This window comes from Dermacentor variabilis, chromosome 9, assembly GCF_050947875.1.
Source record: "Dermacentor variabilis isolate Ectoservices chromosome 9, ASM5094787v1, whole genome shotgun sequence".
Classification (NCBI taxonomy): Eukaryota; Metazoa; Arthropoda; class Arachnida; order Ixodida; family Ixodidae; genus Dermacentor; species Dermacentor variabilis.
Window position 1 is genome coordinate 130,267,532 of NC_134576.1, and position 21,386 is coordinate 130,288,917.

The 21,386-nt window shown below is 46.1% G+C and overlaps 3 protein-coding genes across 3 annotated transcripts in view; 1 reads left to right on the forward strand and 2 right to left on the reverse strand.

The window, feature by feature from the left end:
* The window catches only part of Abcd1 (ATP binding cassette subfamily D), a 99,903-nt gene extending 94,606 nt beyond the window's left edge, over window positions 1-5,297 (reverse strand). The window contains exon 1 of the mRNA XM_075669394.1: window positions 3,927-5,297. Coding sequence (XP_075525509.1) covers window positions 3,927-4,976 — 1,050 coding nt within the window. The 5' untranslated portion in view covers window positions 4,977-5,297. The remainder of the gene's footprint in view (window positions 1-3,926) is intronic.
* Window positions 5,298-5,409: 112 nt separating this feature from the next.
* LOC142557497 (uncharacterized) lies at window positions 5,410-13,227 on the forward strand. Its single transcript, XM_075669393.1, has 10 exons — window positions 5,410-5,667; window positions 5,740-5,869; window positions 5,975-6,026; window positions 6,356-6,427; window positions 6,573-6,734; window positions 7,182-7,272; window positions 7,873-8,002; window positions 8,641-9,527; window positions 9,632-9,671; window positions 10,874-13,227. The coding sequence occupies exons 1-10, from the start codon at window positions 5,605-5,607 to the stop codon at window positions 11,791-11,793; spliced, it is 2,547 nt and encodes an 848-aa protein (XP_075525508.1). The 5' UTR covers window positions 5,410-5,604; the 3' UTR covers window positions 11,794-13,227.
* The window catches only part of LOC142557499 (proton myo-inositol cotransporter-like), a 28,229-nt gene continuing 19,023 nt past the window's right edge, over window positions 12,181-21,386 (reverse strand). The window contains exons 8-9 of the mRNA XM_075669395.1: window positions 20,978-21,130; window positions 12,181-19,963 (exon numbers count right to left, since the gene is read on the reverse strand). Of these exons, the coding sequence (XP_075525510.1) occupies window positions 19,731-19,963; window positions 20,978-21,130 (386 nt within the window). The 3' untranslated portion in view covers window positions 12,181-19,730. The remainder of the gene's footprint in view (window positions 19,964-20,977; window positions 21,131-21,386) is intronic.

Genomic DNA, 21,386 nt, shown 5'->3' on the forward strand with positions numbered 1-21,386 from the left:
GGCAATTTTTTTGTACAGTACACTCTCAGACAAAGTTACACCCTTCGGGGTGTATCTCTGCCACACAACGATAATCGTCATCTGCCTTGCTTGCGTTTCCTTTCTTGAAAACGCCGCGCCCGCTACTTTCCTGCCGGCAGTGCTACGTCATGCTGATAACGCGCATGCCGTTCGTTACTGGGAAGTACCGGGCTCGCAGCGTTAAACAAAGAAAATGCGGACAAGACACATGACGTTTATTGTTGTGTGACAAGATACGACCCAAAGGGTGTAATTTTGTTTTAGAGTGTAGAATGTACGGCTACACTTTTAAAACGGTTGCACCCTTTGGGGTGTGTATTTGTCCCACAACAATAATCGTCATCTGCCTTGCTTGCGTTTCCTTTCTTGAAAACTCGGCGCTCGCTACTTTTCTGTCGAGAATGCTACGTCACACTGATAACGCGCATGTCGTTCGTGACCGGGAAGTACCGGGCTCGCAGCGTTAAAGAAAGGAAACGCGGGCAAGGCAGATGACGATTATCGTTGTGGGACAAATATAGACCCCAAAGGGTGCAACTGTTTTTAGAGTGTACACTCTTGGAAAAGTTTGCAGCCTATGGGAATTATCTTGTCCCACGACAATAATCGTCACCAGCCTTGCGCGCCTTTCCCTTTTTATATAACGCTGCGCGTCCCGTATTTCCAGTCTATGAACGACCTGCGCGTTATCAGCGTTACATAGCATTCTCTACAGCACACTCTTAAACACACGTATACACCCTTTGGGTCGTATCTTGGCACACAACGATATTCGTCGTCTCTCTCGCTTGCGTTTCCATTCTCGAAAACGCTGCGCTCGCTACTTTCCTGTCGAGAACGCTCTGTCATGCTGTCAACGCGCATGCCGTTCGTGATTTGAAAGTACCGGGCTTGCAGCGTTAAACAAAGGAAACGCAAGCAACGCAAATGATGACTATCTTTGCGGAACGAGATAAGCCCCAAATTATTATTTTTTTTAAGAGTGTACAGCGTAGGTAGCAGAAAGCAGCGAAGATAACGGTTATACGAGTAGCGTTGCCGCTCTATACCGTTACTGCTTTGTACTCGTCTCGCTGGTGACGTTTTTTTTTTTTTTTCACTCTTTTCTTTTAAGTCCAACAGCAAACTCCCCACCCCAAGAACTCGCGTGCGCAGCAAGAAGTGTGCGTATACGGTGTCTGCGACAGGGAGCATCGGTAACGAAATAACAAAAAAACGACACTACAAGAAAGGATATATAGCTCGCCTTCTCGTTCTTTTCGTTCGCCCTGAGCTCGAAGATTCTGTACGATACAGCGTAGTTTATTAACAATGATTTAACTTCGTACTCAGGAAACTTGCAACGGCACAAACTGACAGGTTACACCGTTTTCTTCTTTTGCGATCACAGCGACTTCTTCTCCGGCCACATTTCTGTTACCGTTGTCGCTTGCCTGCCCCAGTATCTCCCTCCAAGCATTTATAACCCCTCTGGTGCCCTTTCGCAATCGGAATTAAGGCCTCCAACGGTACGGAGACCGAAGAGCGAAAGCTTCTTTTGCGAACAGAATTTGCTTTTCGCGCAACATTAAGACGAAACATTCGTGAAACAATCGTGGGAACGAACCCGAATTCGCAAACTTTACTGAATATTGGGGGAAAGTTTGCAAGCCAGGTATCTTCTCCCGGGCCAAATCACTTCCCGCTTCACCGCTCCTTTCACGCTCTTCGTCCCCCCCCCCCTCCACCCCCGACTATAGCACTTTTTTTTTTTCCTTTTAAGGACTACACAGATGCTTGCTAAACCCGCGGACAACTTTCTATGGCAATGACGCGGGGAAGAGCAAGAGTGGGGGGCAAAGCGCACTTAAACGGTATAGGGCTTCAGAAAAAAAGTCCCACATTTTCATCCCCATTAGTTTGAAAACCGGGGGAAGTGAAACAAACAGCTTTACTTACACTTTTGGGCGCATATATCTAAGGATACGTAAACTTTTTTTTTCATAACATGCTAATTTTTGGCAATTCTTGTATGTTTAAAACCTGCGAGGATCTAAATAAAAAATTCTGATTCCTGCGGTCGCTATACACATTTCTCCATCAATCGCGACAAATTTCATTCGAATCAGTCAAGCAGTTGTCCGCAGAGGGACAACTTCTGCGGTTCGCCTGTGCTTGAATAGGAAAATAGGAGTTGGCCCCCGGAGATAGGAGGCCAGGCCAAGGCACACGTCTTCCCACATTGTAAAAAATAACCCGGCTGCGGCATTTTTTTTTCTTTTTTATCCAGCTGCCCCCTGTGGAGGCTCCTTTCTTCTTCTTCTTCTTATTATTATTATTATTATTATTATTAAAATCCTGCGCGTTTGGTAAATGCATCGCCTACTATCGTGCACTGAAGCGTAAGGACGGAATTTCTCCGCGAATTTTCCGAGAAGGAATTAAAAACCAACCGTGTCCACGCTTCCATTTCTTTTTCGCTTAAACCGAATCCAATTTTGGCTGGGCCTTTCTATCATTTTTTTTTTCGTGTGTGTATTTCTTCTGTAAGTCTCGTGCACTATACCAAATTCGGCGTGATGTATACCTTGAAACCTGAGGCCCGCTTTGAACTTTCGATATTGCATATTGTATAGTTTCGGAATTTCTTTTTTTTAAGTTTTTGCATGCGATAGTGCAGCAAACCCACCCTGAAACGGTCTGGCATCCAACAGTATTCTGTTCTGTTCACACAACAAGGGCACACAACAGTTCTGTTCGGTGTGCCCGTGGCCTTTCCCGAGGACAACCCCCTCCCCACCCAATCACCCCTATCACAGACTATAAAAAAAATTTAATTAACGACTACACAGTTTGCTGCTCTTTGCAACTTCGGTACTGACCTTTTCTGCATTGACGTCACACTGCCGTGTACACACACCCTTTCGGAATGGAAATGTCAAGAAATGCTACGAGACGCACCTGTGCCGCTGCCTTATCGCTCTGAGCGTAGAACAGGCGCAAGTGAAAAAACCGGACGCTAAAAAGTGCAGTTTAATAATCCACAACGCATTCGCGCGGAACAAGCAATCGGCGATCGAACAATGACCACTTTACAGTTCAAACCTCGCTTTCCATATCCAGAGACCAGTTTAGTGACGGTGAATTCACTCAGTTAGCATATAACTTTACGGTTAGTTTAGAACTAACACTACGAAAGAACTGGTCTCGCGTATAACTGAGAGTTGTCAGGTGACTGAAATTAAGGGGACAGTTTGGCTTTTTTGAATGAAAGACCGAATGAATACTATAACTACAATAACAATACCTTCGCCAAGCCCCTGCCAGATAATGAGGTTGGCACGATTTCCCGTGCCCACAAAGGCAGTTTCCACTCCCAAATAAATCTGCATGGAACTTATCATGCGCGATGGAGGTTAGTACCGTGAGCGAAAGTTGCAGCAGTGCTTGATGCGCATTGAGGCGATTCCGAATCGACACCAGCTACTGCTCGAGCACGTCTGACGGTGTCATGGTCTTTCACCTAAACTCGCCCCTCACCGTTTGCAACAAGCGTTGCGATAGCGGGCGGTTGCTTCGGCTCAAAACTTGACAGCGTTGCCACGAATCATGTTTTTCACTAACTCCAGATACAGTAGATAACACATAGCGCATGCCATGTGACAGGTCGAGCGCGTTTTGACCCAAGCAACAATACAACCGCACGCGAAACCCGAATGTCACCAGCCAGACTACAAAAGCGGGCAGGGCAATGTAAACAAACAGCACGTGTGAATGTAGCGCGTCTGCTTGTCTATATATTGGACAACCGCGCAACTACGATGCTTCACCCTGTACTGGCGGGTTCCCTGCCGTACCATTTCCCCGTAACATGCGTTCTTCACAGTGAAGCACACGCACAGATCGCAGCAGCTAGCAGGCCTCACCTTGTGACCGCCGTAGAAGGCGATCTCCTCGGCGTTGGCGATGAGCCTGGAGTGGACGAATCGCAGGTATCCCTTGCGACGAGCCTCTTCGGCGACCATCTTGCCGAAGCGGGGCGTCATCTTGCGCAGGATGAGCGCCGTCACGCCGACCGCGCAGAAGGCGACGGCCGGGGCCGGCACCCCGTACGCGCCCATCTCGTGGGCCATGCGGAAGAGCGTGAACGTGATGACCACGACGTCGAGCAGCGGCTTGGTGATGTGCGAGTAGAGGTGCGCCACCGACTGGCTGAACGTGGTGATGTCCTCGGTGAGGCAGTGGTCGGCGTTCTCCAGGCGACCGTCGAGGTTGCTGACGCGGTAGTACGTCTGGTTCTTGAAGTACAGTCCGTACGCGTAGCGGACCAGCCGGGTGCGGAAGGCGAGCGCGAGCTGGCTCTCGAGGAACCGGATCAAGCTGTTAACGAAAGTGGCCGGGATGGCGACCAGGAGCCACTTGGAGAGCTGCAGCGCGAACCGGGTCATGTCCTTGCGCACGATGAACTTGACCACCTGACCCTCGAGTCGGGCGACGTAGATGGAGAGAAACGTGCGAGACACGAGCGAAAGTGTGTGAAGCAGCAGCAGCGCGCCTTCGATGGTCCGCACACCGGGGATCATGATGCGGATGAGCTTGAAGAGCTGCAGGAGGAACGTCTTGTTGAAAACCGGGAACGCGCGCAGTGCGGCCAGCGTGCTCGCTGTCCTGACGTTGTTGTCGTCCGCTCGCACCGCATCGGCGGGCGTGACGGCGGCCAAAGCGAGGTCCGTCACGCTGTCCAGGCCGACGACGTCTAGCCGCGTCGTCTTCTCCGGGCTCGTGGTCGAGATTCGGTCCTGCGCGGCGCGGGCTCTCTTCTTGAGCGACTCGGCGACGTTCGAGACGAGCGGGTAGCCGACGCGGATGACATACGCGGCGAAGATGCCGGCCGCGATGCCCCGAGTGATGCGCTCCCTAGGCACGCCATGCGTCTCGGAGAACTTCTCGATCAGCTTTGACAAGGTGTTGGTCATAGTGGTCGCTGCGGGCTACGCACCGCTGCTGCGCTCTTGCTCGGGTGCTGCGCCTTCACGAGCGACGCGGCGTGCCCTCTTTGGAAGCGGACACGGGAAACGCCATTTCCTCGAAGAGCGTCGTCTTGCGATCACTCCGGGTCAGGTTGCCTCTGCCGTTCCGCAGTACGCGGCGCGGCTCCTTCCTTTCACGGTCACGCAAACGCACGCACCTCACACGGCAGCCCACAGCAACTAGACGGACCGACTGGAATGCAGAGCAATGAAGCACACGATAGATCCCTCACCTAACCAACCTGACAACTTTGCGAGAGCGCCGCCGCCAGCGCCGCTTCACTCACCGACCGCAGCGCCAGCACACCCACCAGTAAACAATCTTCCTACGATAAAAAAATTAGTTCTATGTCGCTTCATTAACATTGGCACACGCGTAAGTATGCATTTATATTTAATAGGCGTAAGAATACTAAGATTTATAATTGCTAAAGAAGCATTGTGATACTCAGAAAGGGTAAGTTTGTACGTGCAATGAATTTCACCGCTAACCGCAATGTGTCATAGCGCGCCCGAATGCGTCATGCGGCGGCGGCGGCGCCCTTGCGCGTAGCAGACGACGCATGTTTTCGCTATGAATTGGACCGGTGGCGCGAGGTCACGGGTACAAAGAAAACTAAAGCAGATGGCACAGCGGGTGAGACCATCGCTAAAGTTCAATTTAGACCCCAGGCTTTGCACGTTATATGAACCGTAGCTTGTCATGCAGGAGTTCTTCAAGAAGCAGCGATTGCAGAGCACACTGGAGGCGCGCAACACACAGTGGCCCGATGTCCATGGAGGGAAAGACCTACAAAAATTGGACATGTTTTCCAAGCACATCGCAACCGCGTCGACTGGTTAGTCATTGACTGTTCATTACAGCGGGTTCATTACGGCGTTCCTTGAACGGATCTATATTTTCACACATGGCACTTTTTTTTTTTTTCCATTTACATACGCAGCGCTGGATAAGGAAGCTTCTACCTTGGCGTGCTCAGAGTATTCTCAAGACGGGTACGTTCTGTGCTAACAAACGTTTTGTTACAAATTCAGTGGTTAACACTCGCCTTTCTACTTTTTTTTTTTTCAATAAAGAGAGAAAGGGGGAAATGGCGTTGTATAAATGACGTTTTTCATACTTTTCAATTCATGTTCCCCGATTCATTTTCTTGTCTTACGCGTCACACAAAAATTTAGCCTTTCTTGCAATGTTTGCTTTCAGAAACGGTGAGACATAAGGGAAATTTAATTTGTATCATCATGTTCAATTTCCCATAGTGGGTGTAATCTATGCAATGAAAGGATAACAACAACACACCATTTTCTTTTCTCCAATGGGACAGGAACAACGAAGACCCCTGCCCTACCATGGAAGAGGTTAATCAAGAACCCCAGAGCCAAGACAGCTACTACAAGTATAAAATCGCAATAATTCCTCTTTACTATAAACCAAACTTTGCAATGTGCAACTTTTACTATAATTACACATAGCACTGATATGTTAATACATTGTAATGTGTTTACGGGTATACTTTTTTTTTTTTTCTCTTTTCTTTTCAGCCCAGAGTGGCTTCAAGTGAGCTGTGAAGAGAGCCAGGGCTCTGTCGCCATTCCACATTACAGCAATGATGACGACGGGCTGATTGCTGGTGTCGACTTTCCAGAGGACAACCCCCCAGTGACCCCTCTGACCCATCAGCTCAACTATACAAATTCTTTGTGGTACAAACGATTATGAAGCCTTGTTGCTAACCATGTTATGCAGCAATTACGCACACTGAGGGACGTAGTAATTAAGGCATAAGTGCAGCACATCCTATTTGTTTCATTCACCCAGAAGAACCCATCCGTATATCACTGTGAAAGATTAAATAATTTTATTAGCGCAATACTAAATATGAAAGGGCATGAAAGAAGTAGTTCTGCAATGTAACCATTTGAAAACAACAGTTTAGAGTATCTCAGAGAACAGATAATTAGGCAAGGATGCTGCACACTTAAAAACAAAATTTGCAAAGTACACAGTATGTTGTCCTCTACGAATGCGAACTGACTCAAATGCCCATTTTGGATGCAACTTGGAAGCGTGGATGAAATCATATTGGGCAGTCTTTAGGATAATGCTTCCATTCAATTGTTTGTGAGGCCTGGCATCTCACTTCTTTTCAGTAATGGTCAGCCCATGGCTATGGATCCCATGTTCCCTTGGCCGGCAGATGTTGACCCCAATGAAGAACCATTGCCCAACTCTCCGGTGGATGTAAGCATCAAATACACTGTGCAAGTCTACAGCACACTTCTTAACGTCAAGAACAAGTGCAGCAAGCTCCTGCTTTAACGAAAGCCATTTGGGAAAACTAAGGCTACCCAAATAATAAAACAAATGTTGAAAGTGCTCACAAATAAACACATAGGGAGCTGAATGTACAGGATTGATATCTTTACTCCTAAACAATGCACTGTTTGTTGATCCCACACACCATTTTTCATTACCAAGACATTATGCCCTGTCCGAACTGCCAACTGTTCACTTTTCAGCAATGACAAACTAGAGGAATTCTTTATCGGACGTTTCTGTGTCTATCACGTGACCTGCATGTATAGTCACTGTAATTTTCTCTGCATTGTACATGCCTCTTGTACATGCATGTTACATTTTCTTCACCCTCCATTTGTGAGGTTCACTGAAGAAAACAAATAATTTAATCTCACTAATAAGTCGGCTGGAGTGGAAGTAGAAGTTTCCTGTGCTATGACAATACCGACAAGCCCGACTTCAAGTCACTTTAATGGCATTTAGATGTGTGCACGGCAACATCTTACCGAAGCCCCCTTTATACTTGCCAGTCTTGCTTCCCAGGAACCCAGGACACCATCAGTGAGATGGGCATTAAGGCAACAGCTACAAGACAAGCGATCCTGGAGCTTACGAAGCAACGACATCGCTTCTTGTTCATCACTCACACCGGCCACTACAGTATCATACAGAGGTATGTGAATTCCATGGTAGACACAGCAGCAAAGAAAGGAAATTAAAAATTTAACTCTGGGGGTTTACGTGCCAAAACCATACTATAATTATGAGACACGCCACGGTGGGCGACTCCAGATTAATTTTCCTCAACTGGGGTTCATTAACTTGCACTGGATGCACGATACACAGGCATTTTTGCGTTCTGCAGAAGCTAAATTAAAACAGGATATACAACATGTCACTGTAACTCGTCATAAAACTGAAAATTCAGATGTCTAGAGATCTAAAATAATGTTAAACGCTGATCCCTCAGGCTTTCAAAACACCAGCTCGAAAGGTTCAAGAAGAAATGAAATGCTAGGGAAACCCCACTTTCTTTAACTGAATTAGATCACCCTGTCAAATTCTTGGCAAGCTTGTCCGAAGCACCTCGTCTCCATTCTGCATTTCATCTACAACGAATTTTCTATTTCTCAGCCCGAAAATGTTAAGTCTGGACTTAACAGTGAAAAGCGTTTTAAAAATCAACATCGTGTAACGTAAAATCAAGTGCAATCTGTGAGTAACACAATTAACAAGCTCTTATCACACATGCTGCAGAAGAGGCTACATACCAATGTTGCAACTAGCAGTACTCACCTGCATACTTCACAGGTTCACCTAGCGACAGCGGTTTGTCAGTGATGGTGCAAAACTACCTCCAAGACGCGGCAGCCAACAAAAGAGACATGCTTGGCCTGCAACAAATTGCCACACAAGGCCACAGTGTAGTGCGGCTTGACCGTCACCCAAGAACAAGAATTCAAGGCACGCCATTGGGCAATGCTCCACCACTTAGTGGTGAAAGATTTCCCCAAGAAACCCCAGCAAACAGAATGGCTAGTATCCAGCACAACCAAGTGCAACACGATGCAAGAACTGTCCGGCAAAAGAGAAAAGTTCCAAGCTCTCCAAACAATGCCTCATCCTCCTTGGTGGGCAACGCCTGCCACTTGGGCACAACGGTCAGTAGGAGAGAAGCAACCAACCTCCAGCAATCCATTGCACCAGACGCCATAAGTATGCAGTCCAGCCATCAAAGAGCTAGGAACATTCCCAGCACACCTTACAGCAAGTCGTCGCTGCCGGGCCGAAACTGCCACGAGGATGTAGCGAAAAGGGAGGGAGAGCAACCCAGGATCCCACAAAAAATTGCACAAGACTCGAGAGGTTCCCACCATAGCTTTCAGCGCCAAAGAGACATTCAAACCACCCCAAGTGCCCAAACTGCACCAGCAGCGACTGGGGATCGACTGGACTTGGTGGAAAACAAGGTGGAATGCACTCATGTCCAACGTGTTGCTGAGCAAGGCACCAGAACACCAATATCCAGCCTTCAACAAAGGAAACCGATCTCCGCAGTCCGCACGCCAGCCACCAACATACAAACAAAAGCCATTCCCACCATTCTCGCAACTCCCCATACGCAGCCCAGCATTGAAGACGAAGGCTGTACTCAAGCAGAATCTTGTGACAACAGCTTTGATGTCAGCTGTTTGGAGGTAAAGCTTTTTCATTCAACATTCTTTTTTTCCTTCGGCAAAGGGGCATTACTAAACATGTGACATACAACATGAACATGTGACAACTGAGAGTTGCATTTCAGGTAACTCGGAAGTCAACAGAGATGACAGTAGAGCATCCAAGTAAGTATGTCATTCCATCTCAAACGGGACTATCAAATCACAATGAAATGCAGCATCATTCGCAACCTAGCTCTGCAGCAATGATCGCACTCCCCGCTGTGCTGACTCGGAGACTGTGGCATTCTGCTACTGAGCGAAAGGTCACAGGTTCGGCTCCTGGCTGCCACAGACACATTCCAATGGGGGCAGAGTGCAAAAGCGATTGTGTACTTCAATTTAGGTGCACATTAAAGAAGCCCAGCTGGTCAAATTAGTCTACAGCCCCTCAATATGGTGTCCCTCGTAGCCTGTGTTGCTCTGGGACATTAAACCCCACACAATTTGGTTTAATGTTCCTGCTAAATACTATTACTCATGGTTAGGAAAATCATTAAATAATGTGAGAATACATACTTGATCACTAACATTAAAGGTGAAAAGTTAAGAACGATAGATACAGAACACATTGCAAGACTGGATCAAAGCTGATGCATGAACAGAGCTTTCATAAACAAGAAAATGATCATAACAAGGGACGAGATTCGGACATGATCACTGTGAAAACGTGTTTCCCGCTCCTAATGGCATCTCGAGCACTGTTCAAGCAGCTTTGATGGGGTGCAGCTTATAAGAGTTTGGTGCCCTCTTACTAAGCTCTTCTTATTCACCAGTGTCGGTGGCGCATTGTCAGAGTAAAATTTAGAAGATCCCTCAGATAATGCAAGCATCTATCACTGCACCATCTTGCAGATCAACCCCCCATTCTCTCAGGAATCCCATCTTCCATTTCAATCCTTTCAGCAATAGAGGCATCTTTTGGTCGAGAACAAGCACAAAGAGATTTTGAAGACTATAATCTGCATTTTCAGCAAGACATTTGCCTCTACTGTTTCTTCAAAACTGTGCAGCAAGCTATATTGGGGATTAAAGCATTACTACACTGTATTTGAAAGGGATGGCACTTTAAACCAATTGCAAGAGACTTGATTAGCACACATTTTTAAAGATAAACATGAATTAACATGTCTCATGTTGTGTCTACTGCGTAAACCAAAACCCATACATGAAAGTAGAGATATATTGATGACAGGTGGATCAGTTATAATCAGATAAGCTGCCCTGCAATTTATTCGTCTCTCTCAGCAAGCCACCCTCGTACGAAAAACTAGTGTGTCATACCTTGATTCCCGCAGAGTTAAAAATTCAGTGCTTTCATTGTACAGGTGTGACAGAAGTGCGAGACATGAACAGCTTCTACAAGAGTGCCTGGATTCTCCAACTCCAGCACGCTCATCACTTGCGGTTCATGGAGGAAATCAAGGCGCAGGTCATGTACAAGCCCCCTGACCACTTTTCAATCATGTCTGCTTTTGAAGACGTCAATGACCACTTCACCGGACACAAGACCCGTAGCTCATCGTTGCCATACAAGACTCTCGACGAGGAACTGCAAATTTTCTTCTCGTCTGGCAACTCAACTGTGAGCCAGGATGCGAGAAAGGACACCAGGGTGGTGCCAGGAGCACGGGGACAAAGTCAGGAGCAAGACCAAGGGACTGTTTCATTGGAAAACAGCAGTGCTAAGAGAAGACCTGCAGCAGAAATGCAAGGACATCTGCACTTAGACTCCAGCATACATCAGTGTCACAGCACAGCTGAACACTGTGGGCATGCTGCATCCGGAGGAAAAATTCTCACTTTAGAGCCAGAGACAGTGCCCAATTTCCAACCATGTTCTCCTCGGGGCTCTGACAACGCACAGCTCGGACGACCAGCTTTCAGCCAAGAATCGGACACACAAAGGAACTCCGACTGCCCAGTCTTGAAAAGTGATAGTCAGAAATGCCTTGCAGTCAAAAAGGAGCAGAGTACCATGACTAGCCCGAAGGCCAACCTTACAGACACAGAGAGTGGGGGCATTCTTCAACAGACGTGTACAATGGGCTTCAAGACTGAAGACGTGCCACGCACACTGCCTACAAACTACTGCAGCTGCGGCATGCCCAAGGTTGACAAAGCTTGCCAGATTCAACCAGAGGTCGTCACAGTGGGCACGTGGTGCGATGACAAAATCGTGCCTGATCAACTGCAGGGCGGCGACCACGGATCTATACAAATAATGCCTAGTGGCGAGAAATTATGAGGTAACCCTGCACACGAAAGCATGAAGCAAAATTGTTTATCTGTAGAGTCCAGCAGCTACATGTGTATATACTATACAGCTTCATTCCAATAAGTGCCTCACGTCTACATTAATCTCCAGTGCCACCAACAAGTCTTATGAGGTTTCCAAGCAGAGGCAAGCTGCAGGAAACAGTGTGTTTGGAAAATCTAACCTATTATTAGTCTGCGCAAAATTTCAATCCCATAACTTTGGTGTACTGAACCCCCTAACAACAAGCAGCTTGGATCCTTGTTTGCAGATGCAAATGCATCTTAGAAGTTCATTTTGAAAGTGAATGACATTTCTCTCACAGAAGCTGGTCAAACCATGTTGTGCCTCTGTGAAAACATGACGAGGACGAAAACGCACATTTGCCGCGTGCTTTTAATTCCACGCAATATACAGGTATACACAAAAGAGTGTACAAAGCCGTCATGTACTGACAAGACAAAACAAGTGCACGGGAAACTATTGCTGCTGCGTCAAGACACAAATACTTCGGGTCAATGCATCCGGTAGTCGGGACTGTGCCTACGGAGAAGACATGAGTGCGGTGGGTGACACGGCGTCCCTTAAAAGCAGCTTGCTGTCCCAACTCGCTGTAATAAATGTGCTTTCAGCTTCCCTCGAGCCTTTGTCCGCCAACGTGCTTATGCAGTGTCGCCACGCATACACAAACAGCTAACTGACCTGCTTTCCAGTAGCATACAAAGACTGCAATCCAGCTGCCAATAATGCAATAAGCGAGAGCGGTTAGATTTGGTGTGTACTTAACCGTTCAACCGCACTGCACTAAAATGGGACGTTAGCAGAAGGAAGGAGAGAGGGACATTAGGTAACGAACTATTGTTTATCAAGAGTTGCTAGCCAGATTTGAAACATTTAAGAAGGGTTTCTACAAAACCATGAGGGCAATTGTGGGCAAAAGAAAAGACGGACAAGAAAAGAGATGGTCACAAAAAGAAAAGGCGATAGCTGCAGTAATCCTCTTTTGAGACCTCACATTTGGTAAATCTGCATTTATTTTGGCTTTGTTTTATGGATGCACTCTTTCAGCACACATCAATCGCCTTTTTTAAATGTTTAAGAACTAGACGACCACTCTTTCAACAGTTGTATAACATCCTTCAATAATCTTCCTTCGTTCCACTAACATTCGCCTTCGCAGCGGTTCTTATAAACAAGCACAATGAAGGTCTAGTGCAAATCTGGCTGTTATTTTCAAGCGGGTCTCAAAAATGTGATATCGTTCACATAACAAGTCTGCGCACACATACAGCCATATAATTTCTTCCCTGTGTCTTCGTCCACCCATTTTCACACTCTCGACAGCCTCTAAACATGTGGCACCAACCTCGGCGTTGTGCATAACACCTGGAACTGTGTGCAAAACGGGAAGGCATACAAACACGAGCCTTCGAAAAAACGGGCAAATAGACTCTGCAATCACGTCACAACAAGACTTCTAGACAACATGTTATTGTTATACAAAGAGTGCTGTAGATTCTCTCTGCACGGTGCAATCGTAGTAGTACTATGAGGATAACTGCACGTCATTTCAACAACACCACCACAGGAGGCAAAAGGTGTCTAAGAGCATAGCGTGATGTGCAGTCAGAGGAAAGAACATTAGAAAAAAAGAAGAGAGGGCTATCCCAAACAATGTGCATTGCGTTTTGAGGCCATGGGATCACGTGGAAGAGGAATGCATTCTTTGTCAAATGCTGAAAGCACCAGTACAGATCACAAACGAAGGGTAACAACTCCAATGTGCGAGCACCTTGACGAGAGATGCGTGCGAGCCTGTTGCTGCGGGAAAACAGCCATGGTCTCGGCATGCTTGAAATAATACACCACAATGGCTGAATGTTGGTCATGTTCATGTGCTCCCTCCAAAGAGAAGGAAGGCGGTAGTCAGTATAACAAACGACGCAGTGCCAACCTCAACACGATTCTTGCAAACGACAAACAAGGTAAGAGAAAAAGTAGAAGGCCGTACTTTGTATACATTTCTTCTGGTGGGCGCACTACATCTCAAACTTTGTTACAAAATATGCCACTAACACGTCCTCGTATTTATCCTCTGCTAGAAGCGCTTTAACTGAAAGCCACTCCAGTTGCACGGTGTCATGGAAGTATTCACATATCGAAAGACAAGTCTTGGTACTCTCTACTAATACTCAGTTTGAGTGGTCAATCCTGACCATGTCACAACCCAAGTAACAGTAAAAGCATGGCCAATACTCAGTTTGAGTGGTCAATCCTGACCATGTCACAACCCAAGTAACAGTAAAAGCATGGCCAATGTAGTCCCGATATAGGGCCAGTACTGGCCAACACAATGCCATCTGTGGGCCAGCATTGGCGCACGGGGTCCAGCACGGGCATATATTGGCCCCACCTGTTCTGCCGTCAGGGTCGCAGTGGCTTCGGCAAGCAGTACTCGAAAAAAAAAAGCAAGCACTGAGAGAGCAACCCCATTATAACAAATTTCTCTCATTAAGCACAACAACCATGAAACAGCACATTCTTGGCCATGCAGGAGGCAAACCCTACCTATTACTAGCATTCTAAAAATAAATTGCAAATTGGTGTTTCCATGTAGTCTCTTTGGACAAGCAAGCGCGAAGTGATGTTAGGGATCGCACTAACATGGCGAGCCTTGCTGGTGCTGTCCCAATAAACAAGGGGCAGCGATTAAAACAGGTATGTGTGGACTTTGTTGGGGAGTGTGATCTGTCTTGCATGTCTACAACTGCGGGCTTTGTAAATATAGTGCATACTTATTTGTTTACTTTAAGCTATGAAGGCTACTGCAGGAAAGAGCAAAAAGGAGATAATTGTTTAACAGAGTAGCCTGGGGAGGGAGCTGCCACCCGCCCAATTAAAGCTGCCACAGACACATGGCTAACATTATTGCTGCTGGTCGGTATAGCTCATTATGGGGACGTGCACTTGAAGGTCATACAGCGGCCTTGGCCGCACTAGAAAAAAAAATTGTTATGCAACGGCCAAGTGTCGCAGAGACAGCACCTCACTATTTACAAAAATATAATATAAAAGAATAATACTGCACAGCATGTGTGAAACAAACACATAAATATTACACAAGCAAACACAATGCACGAAAATCCTGAAGCACAACAAATACAGTACACAACAATGAAACAACAAAAATATTGGACCTCTTTGAAATCTATCACAAAAATAAGGAGTTAAAAGGAAGGCCGTTAAAAAAGAGCAGAACATTAAATGAAAGAAGGTATACTGATTTTAAAAAGTTGGGCCCCGAAAGCAGCCCTTCAGAATGCTCTGAAAAGCGCTCACTACTTTGTCTCAGCTAAAACATACACAAAGTGCATGCCTTATACTTAAGCAAATCAAGATGTACATGATGTGCTTTATTTGTTACACTTCCAAACCTCTGTCACATGAACAACGTCACTTAGAGAGCAGTCAGTTGCCTTCAGCAATTTCTCAGTGTAGACAGCCAACTTTGTGTGTAGCTTGTCATGAACAGAGAAGGTTGGCAAACGCTGGAGATCATGAGCAAGAACTCGCATTCTTAGTAGGGAATTCAGGGTCTTCAGCTGAAGCGACAGCTTTTGATACATTTTTCTAGCTGTGATTGGCTTTTCTCGATCTACCCCTCAAAAAGCTGCGAGAAATAGAAGACAACAAAAATGCCTAGGCAGAGCTAGTGTAAAGTCACTACAACACTGAGGTTATTGGGCTGTGGCATTCTCCTTGCTGAACGTGTTCATTTGACATAAGTGTGGCCACATGACTGCTGTATGATTATGTAGGTGATATTAAACTCGCTGCATGCCCTCGTTAATGTGGACATGACAATGCCTCACACTATATGGATCGCACGTAAGGATCCAAAGAGGAATGATCTCTGAATTCTGCATATTCGAAGACGTCAAAAAATTTTCATAATATTCTCTCAATTTGCACTTATTTCCAAGTCCACGTTTCTTGCTTAGCCATTACGATAGTCGCTATCAAGTTACTAACTCATTCAAACTTGTCAAGTACATTGACCCCACACGGGAGTGGGTCATAGCTGATATGTGGCAATAATCACGCTTGTGTTAACGTGGGCACACAGCCCACATAGGCGTCACACACAGGCGGCACACAGCATTAGGCGTCACAGTTGTTGTAAAGTGGTGTTCATGACCACCAGGCATGCCTGTGCAACAAGCTCAAATCTTGCACGCAACCTGCACGCATCATGGTTTATCTAATGCCACAGTCTCAGTTGATACTACTCATTACCCTGACCTCTCAGCTTATGTAAATGAGCACGATGATAGCTAGGTACAAGAGGGGCCATCGAAGCGAGGTTAAAGAGGCGATAAGTCATCCCCACAACACAGCTATTGCTCATAAAAAAAAAAAAAAGTTCCATTTTGTTCCGCCCATGCTTATCATAGGGCAATTTCACCACGCTTCTCGGCGCCATAAACGTGGTCTTTCATGGTGCCACTACAGTCTCTAATTTGCCCTTCAGCTCAAGTTCCAAGAAAAATCTCGAGTTGAGCAAGGAAGGTTGCCGCATTGTAGGTGTCATCACTTTTTTTTTTTTTTTTTTTTGCTGCTGTTCTTGGGGCCTATATTATGGCACTTCTGGGGAGGCTGATTTTGTTATGTATGCATAAGCGACAGAGTGAGGACAATGAGAGAAATCGTGATCACCCGCCAATGTCATAACTTTCAACTGTACTTGACATTCATGCCACTAAAGGATACAACCAATGGCAGCATCCAACCCAACCATGGAGCAGTGAGATCGTCTTGTAATAGTACAGGCCAGTTCTTCATTTGGCCGCAGCTTTTGAGTATGCTTACATGTTCAATGGCTATTGCCTTGCCATGGACAAATTATTGTGAACAAGCTGAAGGAAACTGGTCAGTTTTTTTTTTTTTTCCTTTCAAACTTTTCTCGGTATGTGAGACAACTAGGCTATTCTGCGCGTTGAAAAGGATGTCTGCTCCACTGCTAATCTCAACATGACTAGCGTCAGCTTGGTCTTAGCCAGCATGCAAACTAATGACAAGCTTGGAAAAGAGAAGGTAACAACAACACGCTTGGTGAATAAAAATTTCTGAATGCTTAAAAACAAGATCGCCTTTCCTCATCAACAAGTCATGAGCTCCACAAGAACTGTAGAGTTCATTATTATCGTTAACACAGTCAAGTGCAAGCTCTAAGCCTTCATCAGTGTGCAAAATCGGCACCACCTTTGGAGATATAAAAAATTTATCAAGATGATGCTTGTTATTTTGGCTTGTATCACAAAAGAACTTTGTTCTGAAGAATGTGTGCAATCCGGCTTTTAGGACACAAGCCGATAAAGCAAGTCTTTTAATAGCCATGCACTGAAAATCAAGATTGTGTGATGGTAAATAGTCTGGATGGTTTCGTCAATGTGAAGGCTCAAGCCTACCAAACATATCACACGGATTCTTGTCATTCACATCCCAACAAAAAACAAGTCACAAAGAAAGCTTTTGTTACTTCTGGATTACTGTCGTCGATGGTTACAGAAACCCGTGCTCCTTCACAGCAGCTTCTCACAGCAAACGTACCTTGCTGGACAAAGCTAGACACACAGGCTGTCTGGCCTGCGAAAACAACGTCGACAGAAATGAAATGGCATGCCCTAATGGGCAAGCCATTCTATCACTGCAATAGAATCGAGCAGCATGTCAATCCATCAACACAACAAGCAATTTAGTACCTCGCTTAACATGTTACCTAACTAAACAGGCATAAACAATCTTCACAACATAGCAACAAAATCAACAGCTAGAATTTTCCAGATGACATGCAAGAGAGCGCAATACACCCACCAAGACGGGGATCTTCTCATAACGTCCTACCCTCTGCGGCACAATTTTGTTCCCAGAGCGATAACAGCCATCACTCTTGAAACACTTCCTTCCTCCAATGCAGCACGCTAGGTATTATCCATCAGAAATGTTACGCGTGTCCGTAACGTTCCCGACAGAGTATGCGGTACACAAGTTACAGGATTGTGCACAAGAATTACAGCAATTATTGCTGCAGAGCACCACGAAGGGCATAACATCTGAAGGAGTGTAGGCTCTGTAAACAATTTTTCTAATGACGCCGGAGCATTGCTATCACGAGCTGCTGAGACAGATATCCCATGGCCATCTGGCACGGTCAAATGCAAGGCACTACGGCCCACTCAATCGCATCACAATAGCCATGCAGGTGCCTTCTGCATTGGACGACTGTTCTAACCATGCCAAACAGTGACAAAACATTTGAATCAACAGCCTGCGACGACAGCGCCCATAGACAATCGTCGATAGCACACCCTCCAGATCTGAGGTGACTAGTATCACACTTGTAGTCTACACGCATTCACGAAGAACAAAAAGAATCTCCGTGGCTGCAAAAACAACTCTGCATAAACAAGATTCTCAGCGTAACGAAGATGATCGCCTTCAAGCCCCCAGCTTTTTGCCAGCAAAGTGCTGGTTTTGAAGTTGGCCGTTTCCAAGGGACCAATACTTAACGAGACAATATACATGACAGCCTGGAGCTGGGCTGACAGCACAATGTAAACAAGGAAAACGTCCGAGCACTTATAATTCCACAGAACTGTCTGCGCAAACCAGCTCTGCCATGTCTAAGCATGCAATGCACATGCAATGCACACATATAGATTAATAACATTATCAATAATAACAAAAAAATATTTCAGCTCGTGCATCAACTGGTCCCACACCACGACCAAGATTTCGGTGTTTTCAACCGCAGTTTAAATGAATGTTGGAAATGTCAGGCCAGTGTCCTGCGGAATAAGTGCTACGAAAAGCAGAATGCCCCAATTTTGAGCTCTTAGTCTCTTCCATTTAAGAGTTAAAAGCCATATGAAAGGTAGAATAATTCTGACCCAGCACCAAGCGTGAATGCACACCTGCAGGCCTGAAGCCAGCCTGAACAAAAAATTTATGACACACTTTCAGCAGACAAGCCGGCCGCTTGCCACTGTTTCCTTGCAATTAGCCAAAGTATGACAGCCACAGTTTTTGAAGTGCTGCCACAACCAAGAAGCTGCCGGCTATTGAATCGGCAATTCGTGTAGCATGTCATACCACAGGACACAGGCCGTGTTCCCAAGGAATTGACAGCTTGCTTACGGACTGGCGTGGTCCCTTACATCTACATCACCACAGAAAAGGCATGATTGTTCACGCAACAGTCAATACCTTTAACAACAACCCTGTTCAGGGAAAAAGCTTACGAGTTGTTCTCCAGTCTATGAATACAGTCCTTGATACAATGGTGTATTCGATCACGTCACAGTATGTTTGCTAAAAAAAATGTCCTGCAGACCAATGTGTACACAGGACCTGAGACACGCCAGTCCGTAGACTAGCAAGCAGTGGAATGGCTCATGTAGCCTATACTTGACGGCACGGTCAGCCAAATGAACCTATAGCCTGCCAACTATAGTCAACAGATTATGGTCTACACACCACGGTCTACAGGCTGCCAGTCTGTGCACTATAGTAGTGTGCAGGCTGTGGTCTATAGACCATAGTCTACACACTATGTACCACAGTCTACTCACTGTGGTCTACAGACCACAGTCTGTGAAGTGGCCCGTGAAGTGAGCCCATAGCCTGCAAACAGACTGAGGTCTAGACCACAGTCTGTAAAGTGAACCTGCAGACTCTGGTCTGCAGACCACAGTTTGAGAAGTGAACCTATGGCCTGCAGTTTATAGACTATCGTCTACAGACTGTGGACCACATAGGCTAACTCAGCAGTGGCCTGGCCTCTGACACGAATGCGAGTGGCGCAAATGTGCTGCATCACACCAGAGCTACACTGTGGTAGCAATGGCACACAGCAGTCGGCGAAAGCCTTAGCGGTCTTCCTCTCCGGAGTCTCCATCGTCAGTGGTGTAGGCCTTGTTGATGCCACGGATGTGGACATACTGGACTGTTTTCTTGTTGTCGCGTGTGGTCGAGTCGCTCCACCAGGGGTGTGCAAAGAGGTCGCTGACTTCTTCCAGGGACTTGCCCTTCGTCTCCGGCAAAAAGAGGAAGAAGAAGAACCAACCGAGCAGTGAGAGGCCACCGTACAGCCAGAAGGTGCCTGGCGACAGGAACAAAAGAAAAGCACACAATCAACAATTTTCTCTGCAGGCAATTCTCGTAATATGCAGTTTAATAGCACGTTTAGATGAGCTACATCCCTGTTACATCCAGCACAAAATAAGAATTTCACATTGACTGCGACGATGCGGAAACAAAAACGTATCAATCTCGATGAAAGGAACAGTGGCTCCATCTGTCACGGCACCGATGAAACACGGCGCACATTGTGCGTTGCTGTGACAGGTGGCACTACCGGTTTGCTGCAGTGAAAATTACTTTTCTTTCCCGTGTGGCACTGCCCCGGACAAAGTCTACATCTAATTTATTCTTGGATGATATGAGCGAGAAACGCACTTAAATGGAGTATTAAACTGCGTCCGCTGCACAATGACACATTTGCGAAAAATAAACAAGCCAGCAGATTAGTGTGAGGAGTCATAAACGCATGGCTTTCTTACTCTCGCAAGATTCAGTATGTCAAAAGTACTAGAAGGCCTTTATTGCACAATAACAAAATATCGAAGCAAGCCCCTCAGATACCTTCATGCTTCTCAGTATAAGTAAGAATTATTTTCACAATGTTCAGGCTAACATAAAATAGACTCAGATGATGCCTGCAAGAAAAAGAGGCATGTTTGGCAAGCTTTACGCGAACGAACATTTGTAACATGTTTGAAAAGCAAACACAACAGCTCTAGAAAACAAGGTCCCAAATGGCTGTCCAGTCAATCACTGCCTAAACCATGGCTTACTGGAATTGCAAAACCAGGTTCTGAAGGAAACATGACACCAATTCCTATTCCACAAATGGTCACAGGTGTCGCCTTAATGAACCCAATTCATTTGTTATTTGCAGCCTCACCTGTGTGAGTAGTGGTAGAAAAACAAATTTTATCATACCTATTGTCCAGTCTTCAGCACTCGCATTCGATTAATTCAGTAAAACTCACTTTATCCCCTATTCGGTTTTTTTCATTTGTCAGCGAAACTGATTGTGATAAGTGCCACCAACCGTATTTTGTGATTGCCTCTGTCAGGGTGAGGAATGTCATGGAAACCAGGAGATTGAAGGCCCAGTTGAAGGAAGTAGCCACCGAGAAACAGGTCGACCGCGCCCACAGAGGGTATATCTCAGAGTTGATGGTCCATGGCATGGCTCCCAGACCTGCAGTGAGCACACATGAGGCAATAAGCAGCAGGTTCAAGTCAGGCCACGTGGTATCTTCCTACCTACCAACATTAACATTGCACCTATCACTGATTTTGGAGCACTTGTGGGAAAAAAACTGGCACGCTCCAGCGACTCTCTAATTCGTAACTAGATCACTGCAAACAGCAGTTATGAAGTGTTTTCTTGCAACCTTCTTTTCTTTTTTCGCAGTTCTGTGCAGCCCGCAGAATTTGCTCAGCTGGGGACAGAC